Below are 18629 nucleotides of genomic sequence, written 5' to 3'. Positions count from 1 at the left end.
CCCTGAAAGTTTCATCCAAATCGGAGCACCTCGATACGACCTGTTTCACATCGGTGAAAAACTCGCTCTTAAGTGATATTTATACCTTGATTTATACACTTTTTTGAGGCAGGATCTCAAATATATTGATGAAAAAGTTGTCCAGATCTATCATGCGACCCGTTGTATAGGTCATCAAAAGACCTTTCCAACAAACCCAAAAGATTGAAGATCTGACAACCCTGTCAAAAGTTATAAGTACTTTAGTGCTTTTAATACACTTTTTTGAGGCCGTATCTCAGACATTTTGATAATAATAAGTGTTATTTATACTGTTCGGACTTGTGAACAACTGAGTTTTTAAAGCAGCTTTTTGTATTAGCATCTTAAAACTAGAAAAAATCATTTTATTTAGTATCATGGCAAATTGGGCGAATAAACTATCTTACATGAGCAGTTTTCCTTAAGTACCGATGCAACTCTCTGTTGGTGCTATTGTTGCTGGCGGGCACAGTATTTAACTAATAATTATAGTTTTCGCATTAGTTTTAGAATCTAAAGTTCTTCAAATCAAGTGAACTTTACTTACAGGCTACGATCGATCGATATTCAATTAGGTAACAAATTTGCCTTCGGCCAATATTCCACGTGGGGTATAATTAAACGCTAATTAAGAAATAGAAATAAGTAAGTTTCTTCCCTAATTGGGGAGTAAATCGATTCTACCTACTAATCCGGATCAGAACACTGTTTTTGGTATTCGAATCCGGCACAGATTGGAGAGAAATCAAATAATTTTAAAGATCGCCCGAGCACACTTCTAACTTGCACATGATTCAATTCAATTCAATTAGTTTTTATTAGTAAATAATCAATTCACAATTTCGTAATTCTTATAACCTAATAGAGTTTTGGAGTACCTTTCAACTATGATTTGTACTATAGTTCATTTTGATGTAATTGGATATTCTAACAATGGATTTGCCAACAGAAGGAAAAAATATTTAAAAAAAAACCTTCTAAATTTGCTAAGGAAAAGGATAGAGATAGAAAAGCTTAAAACTAGATCACAGTTTGTTTTGTCTTTTGACGTCGAAAAACTTCGCTGCACAAGGCAGCTTATCCGTTGTAAATATACTTCATCATCAGCTCACTAAGAGCTTGGAATTGTTCTGCCTTGTTCCGGCAGGCACGAAAGCGCGTGAGCATCTCTCCAGCAAGAGCGAAAAACTCGGGAAGCGTGAAGAGGTCATCTCCGGTAACGTCTGCTTGTCCCGGTGAAGTACCGCTCCCAGAAGCGGCTACTCTAGCGTACGAACCTCCCCAACCGGGAGGGAACGCTGGGTTGGTCGATGGAACCGCTCCGCCGCCAGCTGCTGCAGCGTTCGTGCTCGAAGTCTTTGGAGGTTGGCGGGATGCTGGCGCTTTCTTCTTCTTGTCCTGCTCCTCGAGGTACTTTTTCCGTGCGGCACAGCCACGGAAATTCGCCGTGTGGTTTCCACCACAGTTCGCGCACTTGACGCGCGCTTTGTGCTGCTGGGCGTTTTCCCCCAGCTGGTCTTTCCGCGGAAGATTGCACCGTTCGGTGAAGTGGGTCTCACCGCACTTTACGCACCGGGGCGGAAGATTGCAGTTTCTTGAACCGTGTCCGAATTTTTGACAGCGGTGGCATTGCGCTGCGTCGGTCGGATTCTTCGTGTAGAATCGCCACGTCACGAAGAAGCCGTCCAGTGCTTTGATCCGCCGTAGGTCCTGGATTTTGACCGACCCACGATCGAAGTACAGGAGGTACAATGTGTACGTACCTGTCACCGTTGTCGATTTCGAGAGCACCTTAACCTCTCGAGGCTTAATCTTGACGCCCGACAGGTGTTCTTCCAGGTCGGAGATCGGGCGGTCCGGATATCCCTGAAGGACGATCTTCACTGGGACCTTCTCTGCTGGGTCAAATGTGAAGAATTTGAAGTTTCGCAACTTCAACTTCTTCACCACCAAGTCGAAATTCTGTTTTTTATGCGTAATCACTTGCACCGAAGTTTTACTAATTTTAAGACAATATTGGAGTCCCTCAAGCAACTCGTCAACATCGTCCGCCAACGTATCCAAAACAAAAATTGGAGGTGGTCGTCGTTCCTTCGGAGAGTTACACTTTTTCTGCTTTCCTTGCTTGCGCGCAAGTTCATCATCGTCATCGTCGTCGCTAGCACTGCTGCTGTCACTGGCGGTGTTGTTTTCTTCTCCACTCAGCATCTCAAATTCGTTGCTGGTGGGAACGTTGGAAGTGGTTGTTGTCGTAGTGCTGGTGGACTGCTGCTGCTGCTGCTGCTGGCCGGAAGTGCTTCCGGATGCCCGGGTCGATTGTCTCGTCCGTACTGGGGACTCACGTGGACGGTATGACACGTGTAAAAACGATGGATCGGTGACGTCACCGGGCACACTCCCGTGAGCGATGGCGGTCGATGCGGCGTTGGTGTGTTTACCTTTCTGCACTCTGCCGGTAGATGAACTTCGCGGGTTTTTCGAGGCCGCACTCGAACTGCCACGGCCACGGGCGGCCCTTGGCATGCTGGAGCAGCAAACTCGCGGGTAAACACTGTTAATTACGGCGAAAAAATCGAAAAGTTTGAGGAGCTCCGAACAGTTGACTGTTGCTGGCTGGTGTTGCCAGTCCCGATGGCTTGCACATGAAATGGTTTGTTTTTGTCCTATTTTCTCAGTTTACCCGGCCGTTCGTTGCGGACCGCCTTTCCGGCCACCGAGTTCTTATTGTGCGTTCCCTTTTGCCTGTCGTGTTTCACGTGCTGCGCTAGGATGGTTCATCGCGGTGCCAACATCGCCCCGCCCCGTAACTCTGGTGGGTGGAGCCTCCTTCGCACCAGTTTTACGCTCCTGGATCTCTAGCACCGCCAGTTTGCTCACCGGCCGCTTCAGCTCTCCTCTGCTTGTCCTCACCAACGCCTGCCGAATGCGTCCATCGGCAGCCTTGAAGACCTCCGTCACGATGCCCCGGACCCAGTTACCGCGATTAGCGCCTTCCACGACGTAGACGACATCTCCACACGCGATAGGCTCCGCCTCCGCGTGCCACTTCGTCCGTTGGTTCAGGGTCGGAAGGTACTCCGCAATCCAGCGTTTCCAAAAGCAGTCAGCAAGGAGTTGCGACCGCTTGTAGCAATCTCGGAGAGCTTCGGCTGGACTGGTCGATTCAGCGCGTTGAGCTCCATCGTTGGTCATCACTCCTCGCAAGAAATGGTTGGGCGTAAGAGCTTCGGTTGATCCTGCTTCGGTTGACAGGTACGTCAGCGGACGTGTGTTGATGAGATCCTCCGCTTCCGCCAAACTGGTCAGCAACACTTCGTCCGTCAGCTTTCTCCCGTCGTCGAACGCCATGTGCGGCGCTGATGGTGGGTTGAAGTTCCAGCTCGTTCTGGCGTCGGTGAACTCTTCTCTGCATTCCGCGTCCACGCGTACGATCTCCTTACTCGCGCCCTGGAAGTTCGTGCCGTTGTCGCTGAAGAACTCGATGGGCATTCCTCTCCGGCAAGCGAATCGTCTGATAGCCATGACGCACGACTGTGTGGTCAAGCTATGCACGACTTCCAGATGGATGGCACGCGTGGTCAAACACGTGAAGAGGCTGACCCAACGCTTTTCGGAACGCCGCCCGACCGTCACTGCGACTGGGCCGAAGTAGTCGACCCCGGTGTAGCTGAACGCTCGCTGATGTGGAGTCACACGCTGGACTGGAAGTGGTGCCATTCTCGGGATCGCCGGTACGCTTTTCTCCACCTTGCACTTCACGCACGCCGTCATCACCCGCTTCAGCTCGGCTCGTAGGTTCGGGATGAAGAAGCGCTGCCGAAGCTCGTTAATTGCCGTCTCGAAGTACGCGTGGCCCATCTTCTGGTGATAGTGCTCCAGCAGCTTCGTTGTCACGGGATGACCTTTGGGCAGGATGACGGGAAAGCAGGTCTTGGTTAGAGACTTGGTGACAAGCATGATGACCTACGAATCCAGCTGCTGGCGCGTTGTTTTCGTGGGGGCCGTAGATCGTCCATCCAAGTTTTGACTTTACAGCGATTGGTTCTCCAGCGCCGCCGATGCGTGACTCGAGAGGCGCGTACAGGTGCAGATCCTTCAAGCCAATCAAGATCTTCGGCGCGCCGCGGTAATCTGCCACCGGGAGATTGTGCAGATGCTTGTACTCCTTGACGACGTCGGCGAAGCACACGGTTTGTTCCGGAAGCTTCAGCTCGTTCACGGTGTGGGCGTTCTTGATCTGGAACTGAGTCGACACCCCTCTGGCAGAGATCGACAGGCAGACGTTCTCCGATTGTTTCTCCAGCCTTGAAACTCCAGCGGTCCACATAATGCGCAGCGGTTGAACTGAGCCGCGAACGTTCAGCAACTTCGTGATGGACTCGTCCACCAACGTGTACGAAGCTCCCTCGTCCAGAAACGCGATAATGTTGACCGATCTGCCACCGTTGTACAGCGTGACCGGAATCATCCTGAAGATCACCGGCTGTCTGGCCCGCACGTCGTGAGCGTTGCAGTTGGCGACCGTTGCGGGGACGTCGCTGTGCAGAAGTGCGTTGTGCCGCTCCTTGCAGTTTCCCACGTTGCACCTGAAGTTCATCCGGCAGCGGGCAGACCCGTGTTCGTTCAGGCACAGCTTGCAGAGTTGCCACTTCTTGACAGCGTCCAAACGATCCTCCAATTTCAGCTGCTTGAACTTCTCACAGTTGCGGACTCGATGGTCGGTGCGATCACAAATCCTGCATGGTCTTTTGTTGTTTACACCGGCATGGTTTGTGTCTCCGCTATTCTCCGCAGCAGCGTGAGTGTGAAGGTAGCTTTCGTGCGTTCTGGATCCAGCTTTTGGTTTGGCGTCTCTGCGAGCCTGCGGCTGATGTTGCAGCTGCGGTTCGGTGAACAGTGTGGCCTCGCTTGCATCGGTCACGATGTCCGACAGGAAGTCAGCGAAAGTTCGGAGCGAGACGTGCTTCTTCAGCTTCTTGAACCGAATCCATTCGAGTTTCGACCCAGCGGGTAGTTTCTCCACCAGCTCTCGGATCAACAGTGGGTTGACCAGGTGATCGTTCATGTGGGTGGCCTCGAGGTGGTCTACGAGTTGCTGGACCACGACGCCGAAGTAAATGAACGACTCCAGACGATCCGACCTGGGAGAGTCGGCCTTCCGTACCTTGATCAGCAGCGTGTTGAGCAGCTGTTCGGGCCGGCCGTACAGCATGCGAAGAGTTTTGATCGCCGCCGGGACCTTCTCGGGCAGCAACAGTAGGCTGCGCACGTTGGTCAACGCTGGCTCCCGAATGCTGTCCTGCAGTCTGGCGAGGTTCTCGACGTTCGAAAATCCGCAGGCCAGGTTCGACGTCTCGTAGCTGCTTATAAACATTGGCCACTCCTCACAGCGTCCAGTGAATACGGGCAGTTTTCTGGCCAAGAACTGGCGGGCAGTAAGCTGCGCCTTCGTTGGCCCCCGTAGCTGCTTGGGTGGTTCTACTTCCGCTTTTTCCTGCTCATCATCCGACGAACTGGATTCCGTCTCCGTTCCGCTAGTGTCCGAGCCGGACTCGTCTCCTTCGTGGCCGTTACCCTCTTCACCTGAGTCCGCCGGTATCGGAGTCGGTTTTGGTTTGGGTACTTCTGGAATCGTAACTCCCGGATGTCGGAGCGGCGTTGAGATTCTGCTGGGGCCAGCCGTGCCTGAGGCATCGAGCTTCTTTTTGTCCCCTTTGGACTTCTTGATTTTCTTTTCCTTTTTTGTTTTAGGACTCTTTGCCTCGGCCTTCAGTTGTGCCATCTTGGCCTCGAAATCTTCCTTATTCTTCTTCTGCTGTTCCTGGAACTGCTTCTCGGCAGCGAGTTGTTGCTCCATGAGCTGCTGCTCGAGGGCCAGCATCTGCCTTTCGGCCTCTTGTTGACGCTGCTGTGTTTGCTGTTGCAGCTCCAGGCGACGTTTGTGCAGCTGTTGTTCCGCGAAGATTCTCTCCTCCTGGCGCTTCGCTTCTGCTTCCAGCTCCTGCAGGGTCTTTTCCAGGTCGTCAAACTTCACGATGACCTGGGTAACTTCCATTTCGGCCGCGCAGTTTGGGCACCTCCAGGAATCGTCCTTGACGCCCTTCTCGAGCTGCGCGCACTCGTAGTGGAAGAATTGCTGGCAGTGGTCGCAGAAGGGCAGGTCACCGTCCTTTAGCCAGTGAGGTTGCTCATTTTTAAGATTTGTTCGGACTTGTGAACAACTGAGTTTTTAAAGCAGCTTTTTGTATTAGCAGCTTAAAACTAGAAAAAATCATTTTATTTAGTATCATGGCAAATTGGGCGAATAAACTATCTTACATGAGCAGTTTTCCTTAAGTACCGATGCAAATCTCTGTTGGTGCTATTGTTGCTGGCGGGCACAGTATTTAACTAATAATTATAGTTTTCGCATTAGTTTTAGAATCTAAAGTTCTTCAAATCAAGTGAACTTTACTTACAGGCTACGATCGATCGATATTCAATTAGGTAACAAATTTTCCTTCGGCCAATATTCCACGTGGGGTATAATTAAACGCTAATTAAGAAATAGAAATAAGTAAGTTTCTTCCCTAATTGGGGAGTAAATCGATTCTACCTACTAATCCGGATCAGAACACTGTTTTTGGTATTCGAATCCGGCACAGATTGGAGAGAAATCAAATAATTTTAAAGATCGCCCGAGCACACTTCTAACTTGCACATGAAATGGTTTGTTTTTGTCCTATTTTCTCAGTTTACCCGGCCGTTCGTTGCGGACCGCCTTTCCGGCCACCGAGTTCTTATTGTGCGTTCCCTTTTGCCTGTCGTGTTTCACGTGCTGCGCTAGGATGGTTCATCGCGGTGCCAACATATACACTTTTTTGAGGCTGTGTAGTGAATTCACTTTATGAATGCGAGGAAGGCACTAACCACCTAAAGGTGGATTAAGTAACGTTTTTCATATCCATTCACCAAAAACCGTGACATAAAAAAAACCAGTCGTGAGTTTGTCGTGAGTGCCTTAGATCACTGAGCAGCTGCACTGCGTTGCAGTAGTCGACCAAAGCTCATTCGACGTTGCACGCTCACACTGCAAGAAATAGGTTTTTACACAAAAAGTTTGCATTTATGTGTGAAAATGTCATTTTGAATACAAATTATCAATGTTTTAAGTGTTTTGCACCGTGAAGAACCATGCAAATGTTTAAAATTAGTCAAAATAATGATTTAAGAAGATTCCCCAAGTTTTTGTTTTTTGTTTTTGTTTTTAGATTAAAAGGTCAAAAGAGTTGAATTGGCCCACTGGAACAATGTTGCGGAAGAACACCGGTGGGCAATAAAAACAATAATTATTTCCCTTACTAATCAGTCATTTATTCCAAAACATTCTGGAAGATCCACTTCATGTAGTACACAACATTGGTGTACACACCGGGCTCGTCCTGCACGCCACAGCTCTTCAGCCCGTACGAAACCACCCCGTACTGGATATACCGCGAGGATTGGTTCGAGATGATCTGCAGCGGCCCACCCGAATCCCCGGCACAATTGTCAATCTGGTCAACTCCGCCGGCACAGATTTGACTCTGATCTAGCCGCAGCGTCGCATCCAACCCTCGCAGCTTTATGCCACAATCTTCGAGGCTTACCGGGGGGACCCGCGCATACCGGAGCACATCGAAGGACGTCCCATTTTCGGTCAGACCCCAGCCGGACACGACCAGGAAGGAAGGATCCACGATGCGCTGCTCGGGGGATCCATTTGGGAGGCAAATCGGGATGACACCTGCGGGGATTGAAAGGGGGTTGGTTAGTTCATTTGGTCTCTGCTTTTCAGACTCGTTGGTACTCACTGTCTCCAAGAACTGCGGGACGTTCCAGCCGCAGCAGCGCGATGTCGTTCTTCTTTGAGCGATCGCTGTGACCCGGGTGTCGAATGATCTGCTCCACGTTGATGTCCTGCGGTGCAGGAGCACAGTCCGGCTCCCCGTCAACGACGTTGCAGTCAATCGGCTGGTTTATGTCGTTTTCTCCTACCCTTACGGAGATACTGGAAAAAAAGTGTGGAGATGATGATAAGTCCTTGAAACGCCACAAGAGAATTGCTACTTACATTTTGGATTTCTCCGAGTTCACGCAGTGACCTGCCGTCAGGACGTATCGGGCACTGACCAGCGTGCCACCGCACACGAACCTGTCCGTCCGGCTGTACAGCAGCACCATCCACGGGAACTCGAACACTTTCGCCACGGTTCCTTTGGCTATCCGATCGCCGGCCTGAATTCCGCACCTTCGAGAGTTCAACGGCGAAGGACAACAGACGCTGAGCACCGGAGTCCGGTTGATCATTTCATTGTTGCACAGATTACTTTTGGCCAGCTTCTGAACGTCTTGAGGCCAATTTCGGAACGGAAGGCTGCTGTAACTTTGGTACGTGGGGCAGTCTTGGATGGACGCACAAATTTCGTTGAAGGTACATGACTTGTAGCTGATTTCTAAAAAAAAAGTTAAAATCTTAATTCAAAGAACTCAAACACTCCAAAAAATATACTCACGAGAGGCTACCAGCTTGACGACAATACTTAAAAGTACAAGGAATCTCATTGTAACAAGCACCGCTCACGGGTTATGGTCTTCACAGTACGAATTCTGGAACGAGAAAGCATTAGTGCTTGAAGAAGGTTCCCTTCTTAAAATGAAAACAGCTATCGCCCAAGATTCGTCAAAGGTGTGTCAACGCCAAGAGCTGTAATGCATTTACCACAAAAGGGGGAATCTTGCGATTGGTGGGAATTTTGCGGGATTGGCTCACTCACATTTCGCAAACGGTTGGGGGATTGTCTCCAGTCGTTGGGCGGAAGGTTTCCGTAGTCTCGCGCCACACGCGAGTTGCACGTGACGAGCTGAGGTTGATAAACGATTGTGAATCATGTGGCGAATAGTCTGAGAGTGATTGGTTCAATTAGTTAGTTGGTTTGTGAAATCGATGCGAGGAACTTTACTAATAAACAGAGCATTTTTAACATTAAAGCTCTTCTTCAAAGAAGAGAATTTCTGATTTTGCCTTTGTTTATTTTCAAATAAAAGATTTATTTCTGACTAACCATTATCAAATAGAGGCAATGAATCAATCAGCAAATATTTCTGACGATAATATATTGAGTTAAAAGTGGGAGTTCCCAAACAGGGGAATACTCTTGAAGTCATTTTAAAATTGTCAGAATCTCACAAATGGAAAACACCACCACTTTTTTTAATTGTTTGGTTTGAATTAACAAATTAATTGTGACATTTTTTTTATTCGAATTATTCTTTGATATAAAAATCCTCGAAGAATCAAAAAAATCATTCCGTATTTTGAATTGAACTCATTTTCATTGAGAAAATCATGACACTTTAAATGTCGTCAGGGGTGACATTGAGGCTGAGGGTGATTAAATTTGGATGACCCAATCTCACCTTCCAGAACCAATGTCACCCCTGATGACGGTATTAAAATAATCTTATTTATCAACGTTTTTGGGATTGGGACTTAAAATATTTTTTAAAATGTATTTCACTGGTATTTTTCATATTGCAAAAAATAAATTCAACCTATTAATTTCATCCCGGCTATCAATATCAACTCGGTTTTGGTACCCTAACTGTCTAAAACTCATATGGTTCATCAAATTTCCTCCCATTGGAACATTCCTGAGGACTAATTGTTCCCAAAAAAAAAAAAAACGATATCCTGGTTTCATCGGAAAATTTGAATGTATTCGAAAATGAAGGGATTTTCTGATCGTTTTGCTGTATTCGGCAAAGTTGTAGGTTATGATTAAGACTGTTTGGAAAAAGTAGGTACACCGAAAAAATTACCCATTTTGTTAAATTATTATCACAAAAACTCGATTTTGACAAACTTTATTCCCATCCCATGACGGACTTATGGTTTTTCGCCAAGTTACGATGTTTTGAAAAAAATAATGATAATTGGAAGGTATTGAAAATTCACCGGATAAATCCTTCAACCTTTGATTGCTGAGATATGGCTAGAGGGTGACGAGCGGGAATTCCGGGGAAAAATTTGCCTCCTGATTCCCGGGAAATTTAGTCGAGACTCCCGGGAATTTTTATACTTATAAATATTGAGGCAAAATATTAAAAGGCCAATCAGCAACAAACGAAGAGTTAAATTCCATACATAAAAGACAAACATAAAGCCATTTTGCCTTCCTCACTGAGAAAGAAACTATTGGCACTACGCCCCCCGGGGCATGGCCTTCCTCTAACGTGGGATTTCTGCTCCAGCGCCTCTGACGAGACAGGAGAAACCGGGACCGACGTTTTACTTCACCATCCGATAGAAGCTCAGTGGATAAGGCGGGAATCGAACCCGCGTCTCATAGCATCATCGGGATCGGCAGCCGAAGCCGCTACCCCTGCGCCACGAGACCTCACTGAGGTAAGGCTATAATCCTGTATACCATCGACTCAGAATCGAAAACTGAACAAATGTGTGTGTGTGTGTGTGTGTGTGTGTGTGTGTGTGTGTGTGTGTGTGTATGTGTGTGCGTATTCCACTTGGTGCTCAAAATTCTTGCCAAGTTTTCTCGGCACTGGCTGATCCGATTTGAGTCAAACAAGTTGCATTCGGTCCGGTTTGGTGCCCCATACTGCACTATTGAATTGTTTGAAGATCCGATAAGTAGTTCAAAAGTTACGTATGAAAAAGTGTCAATGTTGCGAATCGGGTGCTGGCATTTTAATGCCGGATCTCACTTAAATGCATATAAACTATGTCCGGATCCATCATCCAACCCATTGTTGGTTAGGTAATCAAATGACCTTTCCAATGAGTATAAAACATTGAAGATCTGGCAACCCTGTCTCGATTTATGACCACTTAAGTGATATTTATGTACTTTTTTGAAGCCGGATCTCACTTAAATGCATGTAAACTATGTCCGGATTAATCATCCGACCCATCGTTGGTTAGGTAATGAGTCTCTCCCATGAGTCCAAAACATTAAAGATCTGGCAACGCTCAGTCAGTCTCAAGTTATGATCGCTTAAGTGAGAAATATATGGAATTTGTGTCCAAACCCATCATATCACCAAATGTTGGTAAAAAGTGAGGAAGGCACCAACCACATAGGTGGATTAAGTTAGTTTTTAAGTTCAATTCTATCAATCTTATTTTAATTTGCAAATTCAGAAAGTGAAAATTGAAAAAAAATCAACATTTGAAATAGAGAACTTTTCTTAACAGTTTACGGTATTAGAAATAAGCAGACTTCTTTTCTTCAAGATAATTTCAAATTTGGAAGCATGTGTCGAAAATGTACCAAAATCAATAGTTATTTGAGTAAAACTATGACATTTTTAGCTAGGACCGTGGTGTAGGGGTAAGAGTTGGTCGTCGTTATTCATGCCCTGGGATGGGACGGCTGGATAGAGTCTTCTTTTTGAATGTTTACGTTTGTATTCTTCTTCTGTTTTTTGAAAGAAAATTCGTGTTCGATTACAAATATCAAGCAATCTGTGATTCAGATAGCTTGACAATTCAAATTTTCTTGATGATGTTTTGACAAAGAACTTTGTCCTAAGGTTTCTATACGTGGTGTCAATCCAAAATTTTCGCGAAGCGAAACGTTACGTGACGAATTCCCCTCTCGGCAAATTTCCCCTCTTTTTGGTGCACGCTGGTTGGTTGAACAAACGTTTCCCAATCAGTCAATATAGAGACGTGAGATTGATGTATCTAAAATCACCCCCACTCTACCTCATAATTTTCGGATCGTCGACGCGGCAAAAAGCGAATAAGGCTTCATCCATAAAGTACGTCACGCTAAAATCAGCCAAAATTTACCCCCCTCCCCCCCCTTTGTCACGCTTTTCCTATACTTATAACACGCAATGTCACACTTGCTCAGACCCCCTCCCCCTAGAGCGTGACATACTTTATGGATGACGCCTAAGGAGATGTAGGAGAATGGGTGCAAAAAGGCGGGGCATACGTCCCCGATCTAAATTAACAAAACTCGGCTCGGTCGGTCCTTAAAATTCAGTCTGTTGCTGGCCGTCGACGAGAACACATCAGGAGCAGATGGCCTGGTGGCCCGTTTGCAGACGGCCTGGAGGCCCGGGAGCAGATAGCCTGGAGGCATGGACACGCCAAGACATGCCAGCCGGCATGAGCGGGAATTGGAATTGGCCACCACCTGGAGTGGCCGGAGGCCCCGGGGATGTTCCGATGGGGGGACATTTGCCGAACCATAAGAGTTGGGACAATATGGGTATCAAACTTTAGGGTTTTTGATACTGGACATGAAATTTGACATTTCGGCAGTAGTGGCCACCACCTGGAGTGGCCGGAGGCCCCGGGGATGTTCCGATGGGGGGACATTTGTCGAACAATAAGAGTTGGGGCAATATGGGTATCAAACTTTAGGGTTTTTGATACTGGACATGAAATTTGACATTTCGGCAGTAGTGGCCACCACCTGGAGTGGCCGGAGGCCCCGGGGATGTTCCGATGGGGGGACATTTGCCGAACCATAAGAGTTGGGACAATATGGGTATCAAACTTTAGGGTTTTTGATACTGGACATGAAATTTGACATTTCGGCAGTAGTGGCCACCACCTGGAGTGGCCGGAGGCCCCGGAGATGTTCCGATAGGGGGACATTTGCCGAACCATAAGAGTTGGGGCAATATGGGTATCAAACTGTAGGGTTTTTGATACTGGATATGAAATTTGACATTTTGGCAGTAGTGGCCACCACCTGGAGTGGCCGGAGGCCCCGGGGATGTTCCGATGGGGGGACATTTGCCGAACCATAAGAGTTGGTACAATATGGGTATCAAACTTTATGGATTTTGATACTGGACATGAAATTTGAAATTTCAGCAGTAGTGGCCACACTCCGAAGTGGCCGGAGGCCGCGGGGATGTTCCGATGGGGGGACATTTGCCGAACCATAAGAGTTGGGACAATATGGGTATCAAACTTTAGGGTTTTTGATACTGGACATGAAATTTGACATTTCGGCAGTAGTGGCCACCACCTGGAGTGGCCGGAGGCCCCGGGGATGTTCCGATGGGGGGCATTTGCGGAACCATAAGAGTTGGGGCAATATGGGTATCAAACTGTAGGGTTTTTGATACTGCACATGAAATTTGATATTTCGGCAGTAGTGGCCAACACCTGGAGTGGCCGGAGGCCCCGGGGATGTTCCGATGGGGGGACATTTGCCGAACCATAAGAGTTGGGACAATATGGGTATCAAACTTTAGGGTTTTTGATACTGGACATGAAATTTGACATTTCGGCAGTAGTGGCCACCACCTGGAGTGGCCGGAGGCCCCGGGGATGTTCCGATGGGGGGACATTTGTCGAACAATAAGAGTTGGGGCAATATGGGTATCAAACTTTAGGGTTTTTGATACTGGACATGAAATTTGACATTTCGGCAGTAGTGGCCACCACCTGGAGTGGCCGGAGGCCCCGGGGATGTTCCGATGGGGGGACATTTGCCGAACCATAAGAGTTGGGACAATATGGGTATCAAACTTTAGGGTTTTTGATACTGGACATGAAATTTGACATTTCGGCAGTAGTGGCCACCACCTGGAGTGGCCGGAGGCCCCGGAGATGTTCCGATAGGGGGACATTTGCCGAACCATAAGAGTTGGGGCAATATGGGTATCAAACTGTAGGGTTTTTGATACTGGATATGAAATTTGACATTTTGGCAGTAGTGGCCACCACCTGGAGTGGCCGGAGGCCCCGGGGATGTTCCGATGGGGGGACATTTGCCGAACCATAAGAGTTGGTACAATATGGGTATCAAACTTTATGGATTTTGATACTGGACATGAAATTTGAAATTTCAGCAGTAGTGGCCACACTCCGAAGTGGCCGGAGGCCGCGGGGATGTTCCGATGGGGGGACATTTGCCGAACCATAAGAGTTGGGGAAAAATGACTGTTAAACTTCTGAAATCTGTTTCTGGAAATTTAGAATAACTATTTCGTAATCAATTAGAGCCCTGAATAGGGCAGTTCAGCTCCACTTTCAATTTTCATCCCCTTAGTTCGATAGGACGTTGATATTATGTCTTAAAACTTTACAAATCAAACAGCCTGTTTCAGAGCCACGAAATAGACCACAAAAGAGTTGTCTTGTGTAATTATAAGGGAATCATGGGGAAATTTGGATCGGACGTTCTAATCAAAAATTTCAACAATCATCTAGCAAAGTTCTTTGTCATACTGGTCATGTGTAACATAACCACCTGCACCTTTTTCAACTCAGTGCTCAAGCATGCGGATGACTTTTTCTTTGGTTGAAATATTGTTTAGTTTTTCCTCGCAGATTTTTTTTTTTTAATTTGGCTGTTAAAATTTGCGGTTAAACGAGGGTGGAGAACCCTGAGTTATGTTCCATCGTTTTACGGTGGATCCGTTCATAAGGAGCTGCCGGATACAAATCACTAGAAATGGTTGGCAAATCAAAGATTACTCGAGGTCACGCTCGAGGTAAATGATACGAAACGATCACGACGAGTCAAAAAATGTTCACTTCTTCAATTTTTAATGTGTTTTTTATATGAAAGATTTTTAATTTTCATTTGGATTTGTAAAATGCAATATGATATAAATGCGTTTTCTTACTTCAATCTAAAAAAAAATCCTAAAAAGCCTGCAAGTCATTAAATGGGAGGGGAAGTTTTTTTTCTTATCTATAAATCTGCTCCTGTCGTTGTCCCGTTACGCACAGAAAGTTTTTAAATCCATTGTAACGTAATTTCATTGTAACAAAAAAATAACAATAGTTTTAAATGGGCAAAAGAATCGTCAGTTCATGAAATGTATTGTTTTTTTAAAATGAAAATGTTGATAAGTCGACATTCGGTGAACGATAGAAATAAATGCCTTTTAATTGAAAATATGTTAATCAATCTATAAATGCAATTTACAATTATTTGTGAAATTGATTTAAAATTGTTTTTTTTTCAACTCAAATTACAATACTTCTCATTTTCTCCTCATAAGAAAGGACTGGTTTAGGTTGACAGAAGCGGCCATGTTGAAAGTGGTTTAGTTTGACAATAGTTTTTTTCTCTTTGTTTATCCCATCCCAGTTCATGCCCATTCATGGTCACCTGCGACAGACATGGACGACGAAACTAAAAGAAACGCAAAATGTAACTGTTTCAAAACTTTTTTTTCGTAGAATCGCAATAACTCGTGATGATTACCAGCAAACCTCTTATGATTATATATCAAAATTTCTGTAATTGTCTGCTCTACAACTTTGTAGAACATTGTAACGCTTTTAAAAATAACCCTGCAAAGTTAGAAAAAACGTGTTTTTAAAATGAAAAATTTTGTTCTTAATGAAAAAATGACCCTTCTGAGTCAATGTAGATTCGAAAAGTATATAAAATTTCCCTTAAAATGACATGTTCCAAAATGTTTTACAGTTGAGTTACGTAAAATGGCAGAGTTTTAAAAACTTTTTTAGTGTTTTTTTTTTTCGATGAAAAATACGTTTTTTCGGAATTCTGAGTTCGCCATCACATCGGGCGTCTAATTTTACATAAAAGTCCCTTTGACACCAAATTTCTATCTCATCACCGTTTCAGGCTGCAAATTATTGAAAAACACCTTTTTTTTCGCACGCTCAAAAATGAAAGGGGTAGTACCGCCCCTCCGTCACGAGATATCAAAAAAACGGACCTCGGATTCGTGATCAAGGACAAAAGTTACCCATTAGGACAAAGTTTCACACAAATCGAAGAGGGTTCGGAGCAACTTTTCCCGATTTCGTGTGAGTTGGTAGAGAATTACCCATTTGTTATAGAATTTTTTTATAGAAATAATCTTTTCTTGGGCTTTTTGTAGCAAAATGTTCGGCATGAGTTTCTGGACGTAACGAAGTACAAGATTTCTGTCAAACTTTAAATTGTTTACATGTTTCATCACAAAATGTGCATAGTGCCCAAGGGGTGTAAATACTTTTTTTACATAGGTACTGTAATTGTGAGTTCAAGTGCTGGCTATCGAAGCTATCAAGGCAGGTCGTAATGAGTAATAACTGTTATTAAATTTACATGTAACTGATCTTGCGCAATGTTTTCAAGTTAAACTTATCATAACATTGAATAATGACTTCTTTGAAAATAACCAACAATTCCAAGAACTGTGCGAAATATTCTAGTAATACTAACCGCCACAACGGTAACACTATACCTAAACAAACGCCAACCGGCATTACCGGTTCTAATGAAGTCTGTTATGTAATTCATAACACACTATTACAGTTCATTGACAAAGTGCACAACAAAGTTCACATCGCATTGGAATTTCATTTATAGTTTCTTTTTTTTGCGATTACACCATTCTACCGATAAGAACGTTCTCGTTCACATTCACACTTGGCTGTAACGGGTTCATTAGTCGACTCAAACTTAAACTACGTCATTCACAAACGCCTGCGGGGTGTGCACTATAGGAGTCGACGTGCCTTCTGGGGAAAACCCCGCTGTAGCATTCCAAACTACTTGGCAAACTCGAGGGAATCCTCACTTACGTGTTGTAAAACAGCAAACCACAACAAACAAACCGAGAATGAATGAACGAACGAACGAACCGAGTGAAACTGAGTCGGGCTCAGCCAGTATCGCGAAGACAACTGACCGAAGCATGCACAGAGCAGTTTCGATGGAGCATTCGTACCGTGTGATGACAGAGTTCGTAGAAGAGGATTCACGAAATATCGTTGAGAATCGTTGGAGCGGAGACTCTCCGAAAGGTCGCGTGTCGTTCTTTGCTCTTTCTCGACTGCGTAATTCATTCTGAGCGTCTTCCAGCGCTCCGGATGCGGAATGGGATGATAACAGCTTGAATAAGCAATAACAAACAGGTTTAACAAGTTTGGCTAGCTTTAGCAGAGAATTTCCAGTATGTGTCGTGGTAGTGTGTATACTTTTTTCAATTGATTACTTTTGATTCTGATGGACGGCCTCGAAACGAATCTTCCTGCAAATTGTAGTTAAAATTTTGTTAAGATTGTTCTTATAACATCCAGGATTGTCTACTGCACAGCACACCGAGATCGTTAAAGTGCTTGGTTTATGAGAATAGAACAAAATTAAATATGAGCTTGCTGTTGGGCACAACAAAGTTTCAAGTGTTACATAATGTTTATTTTTATTACTAAAAGAACATTGTCGATTACGTTATGATACTGACTTTATGGTGAAGCCTTGACAAGTTGTTAACAATAGTACCCTGCCATCGTGATACTTTTTTGGGTATGATTCTACATATTCCTTGTAAAGATATAAGGGTCATTTCGCTTCAACTATACACAAAAAACTACAAATTCGAAATCGATTTTTTCTGATTAAGCTCAAATTTTATGGAGCTATTGAAAACATGTAAGAATCCCGATTTCGAACCAAATTGGCACCACCACGAAGTTTTACGACTTTCGTCATTTTTTCAAAAAATCTCCGTTGTCAAATGAGCAACTCTCTACGAAATCGGCCGATTTCGACCATTTTTATTTTTTGTATTTTTTTTATTTGGCTCAAACTTTGTGGGGGCCTTCCCTATGACCAAATAAGCTATTTTGTGTCATTGGTTCACCCATACAAGTCTCCATACAATTTTGGCAGCTGTCCATACAAAAATGGTACGTACATAATTACATATTCAAATAGCTATAACTTTTGAGTGAATTTTCTGATCAATTTGGTGTCTTCAGCAAAGTTGTAGGTATTGTTGAGGACTATTGAGAAAAAATAGAGATAGAACTATTGACCATTAGGACTATTGAGAAAAAAAAAATTAAAAATAGGACCCGCAACTTTTGAGCCATAGAGAAACATGGTCAAAAAATCTGCTGCTGAGTTATGAATTTTTGAAAAAAAGTGATTTTTGGAAAAATTCGAAATTTTATACAAAAACAAATTTGACGTATTTTTTTAATGTAAAATTGAATTTCCAATCGAAAAGTACACTACAGATTTTTTGATAAAGGGCTCTGTTTTCATGATATAGCCACCGAAAGTTTAATTTTTGCGAAATATTTGCAGTTTTTCGATTATTAAAAATAGTGACCATGAGTGATCATTTCCGAAAATATTTTATTTGAAAAGTTCAGAAAATATGTCATAAAATTGTCCAAGAGACATTGAAGATTGGACCTCCGATTTTCAATGTTAACATATAAAACATTCGTGAAATTTTCCGATCTTTTCGAAAAAAATATCATAGGGAAGGCCCCCACAAAGTTTAAGCCAAATCAAAAATACAAATAAAATCCATTTCCGGTTTGGTAGAGAATTGCTCAAATGTTTAAATCTTGGAAATAAAAACATTTAGAGCAAAACTCGACAGCTACTTTCAAAAATTGGACGCTGAACTGAATGGCATCATCAGATTTTCGATTAGAAAACTTTGCATGCAATTTTCTCAATATACCTGAGCAATTCTCTACCAAAACCGGAAATGGATTTTATTTGTATTTTTTTTATTTGACTCAAACTTTGTGAGGGCCTTCCCTATGACCAAATAAGCTATTTTGCGTCATTGGTTCACCCATACAAGTCTCCATACAATTTTGGCAGCTG

At 44.5% G+C, this 18629-nt stretch overlaps 1 protein-coding gene across 4 annotated transcripts; it reads right to left on the bottom strand.

Annotated features, from left to right (window-relative positions):
- Positions 1-7357: 7357 nt before the first annotated feature.
- On the bottom strand, positions 7358-16746 carry LOC6041558 (CLIP domain-containing serine protease 2). 4 transcript variants are annotated; one of them, XM_038256960.1, is made up of 6 exons: positions 16583-16695; positions 8817-8943; positions 8556-8649; positions 8114-8495; positions 7854-8050; positions 7358-7786 (listed from the first exon to the last, which is right to left on the bottom strand). In XM_038256960.1, the coding sequence occupies exons 3-6, from the start codon at positions 8602-8604 to the stop codon at positions 7374-7376; spliced, it is 1041 nt and encodes a 346-aa protein (XP_038112888.1). In that variant the 5' UTR covers positions 8605-8649; positions 8817-8943; positions 16583-16695; the 3' UTR covers positions 7358-7373. The 4 variants fall into 4 exon arrangements, with proteins under 4 accessions (XP_038112888.1, XP_038112890.1, XP_038112891.1 ...); XM_038256962.1 differs by having other exon boundaries at positions 8817-8903; positions 16583-16637; XM_038256963.1 differs by lacking the exons at positions 8817-8943; positions 16583-16695 and adding an exon at positions 16729-16746.
- Positions 16747-18629: the final 1883 nt, after the last annotated feature.

Source organism: Culex quinquefasciatus, chromosome 2, assembly GCF_015732765.1.
Source record: "Culex quinquefasciatus strain JHB chromosome 2, VPISU_Cqui_1.0_pri_paternal, whole genome shotgun sequence".
In the NCBI taxonomy this organism is placed as follows: domain Eukaryota; kingdom Metazoa; phylum Arthropoda; class Insecta; order Diptera; family Culicidae; genus Culex; species Culex quinquefasciatus.
This window is presented reverse-complemented; position numbering and strand designations above follow the sequence as displayed.

Excerpts from the sequence above, each read along its gene's own strand:
- LOC6041558 (XM_038256963.1), bottom strand. The coding sequence starts at position 8,604 with ATGAGATTCCTTGTACTTTTAAGTATTGTCGTCAAGCTGGTAGCCTCT. Across the intron at positions 8,496-8,555 it reads CGTCAAGCTGGTAGCCTCTC|AAATCAGCTACAAGTCATGT; the intron begins GTGAGTATATTT and ends CTTTTTTTTTAG. Across the intron at positions 8,051-8,113 it reads AACTCGGAGAAATCCAAAAT|TATCTCCGTAAGGGTAGGAG; the intron begins GTAAGTAGCAAT and ends CTTTTTTTCCAG.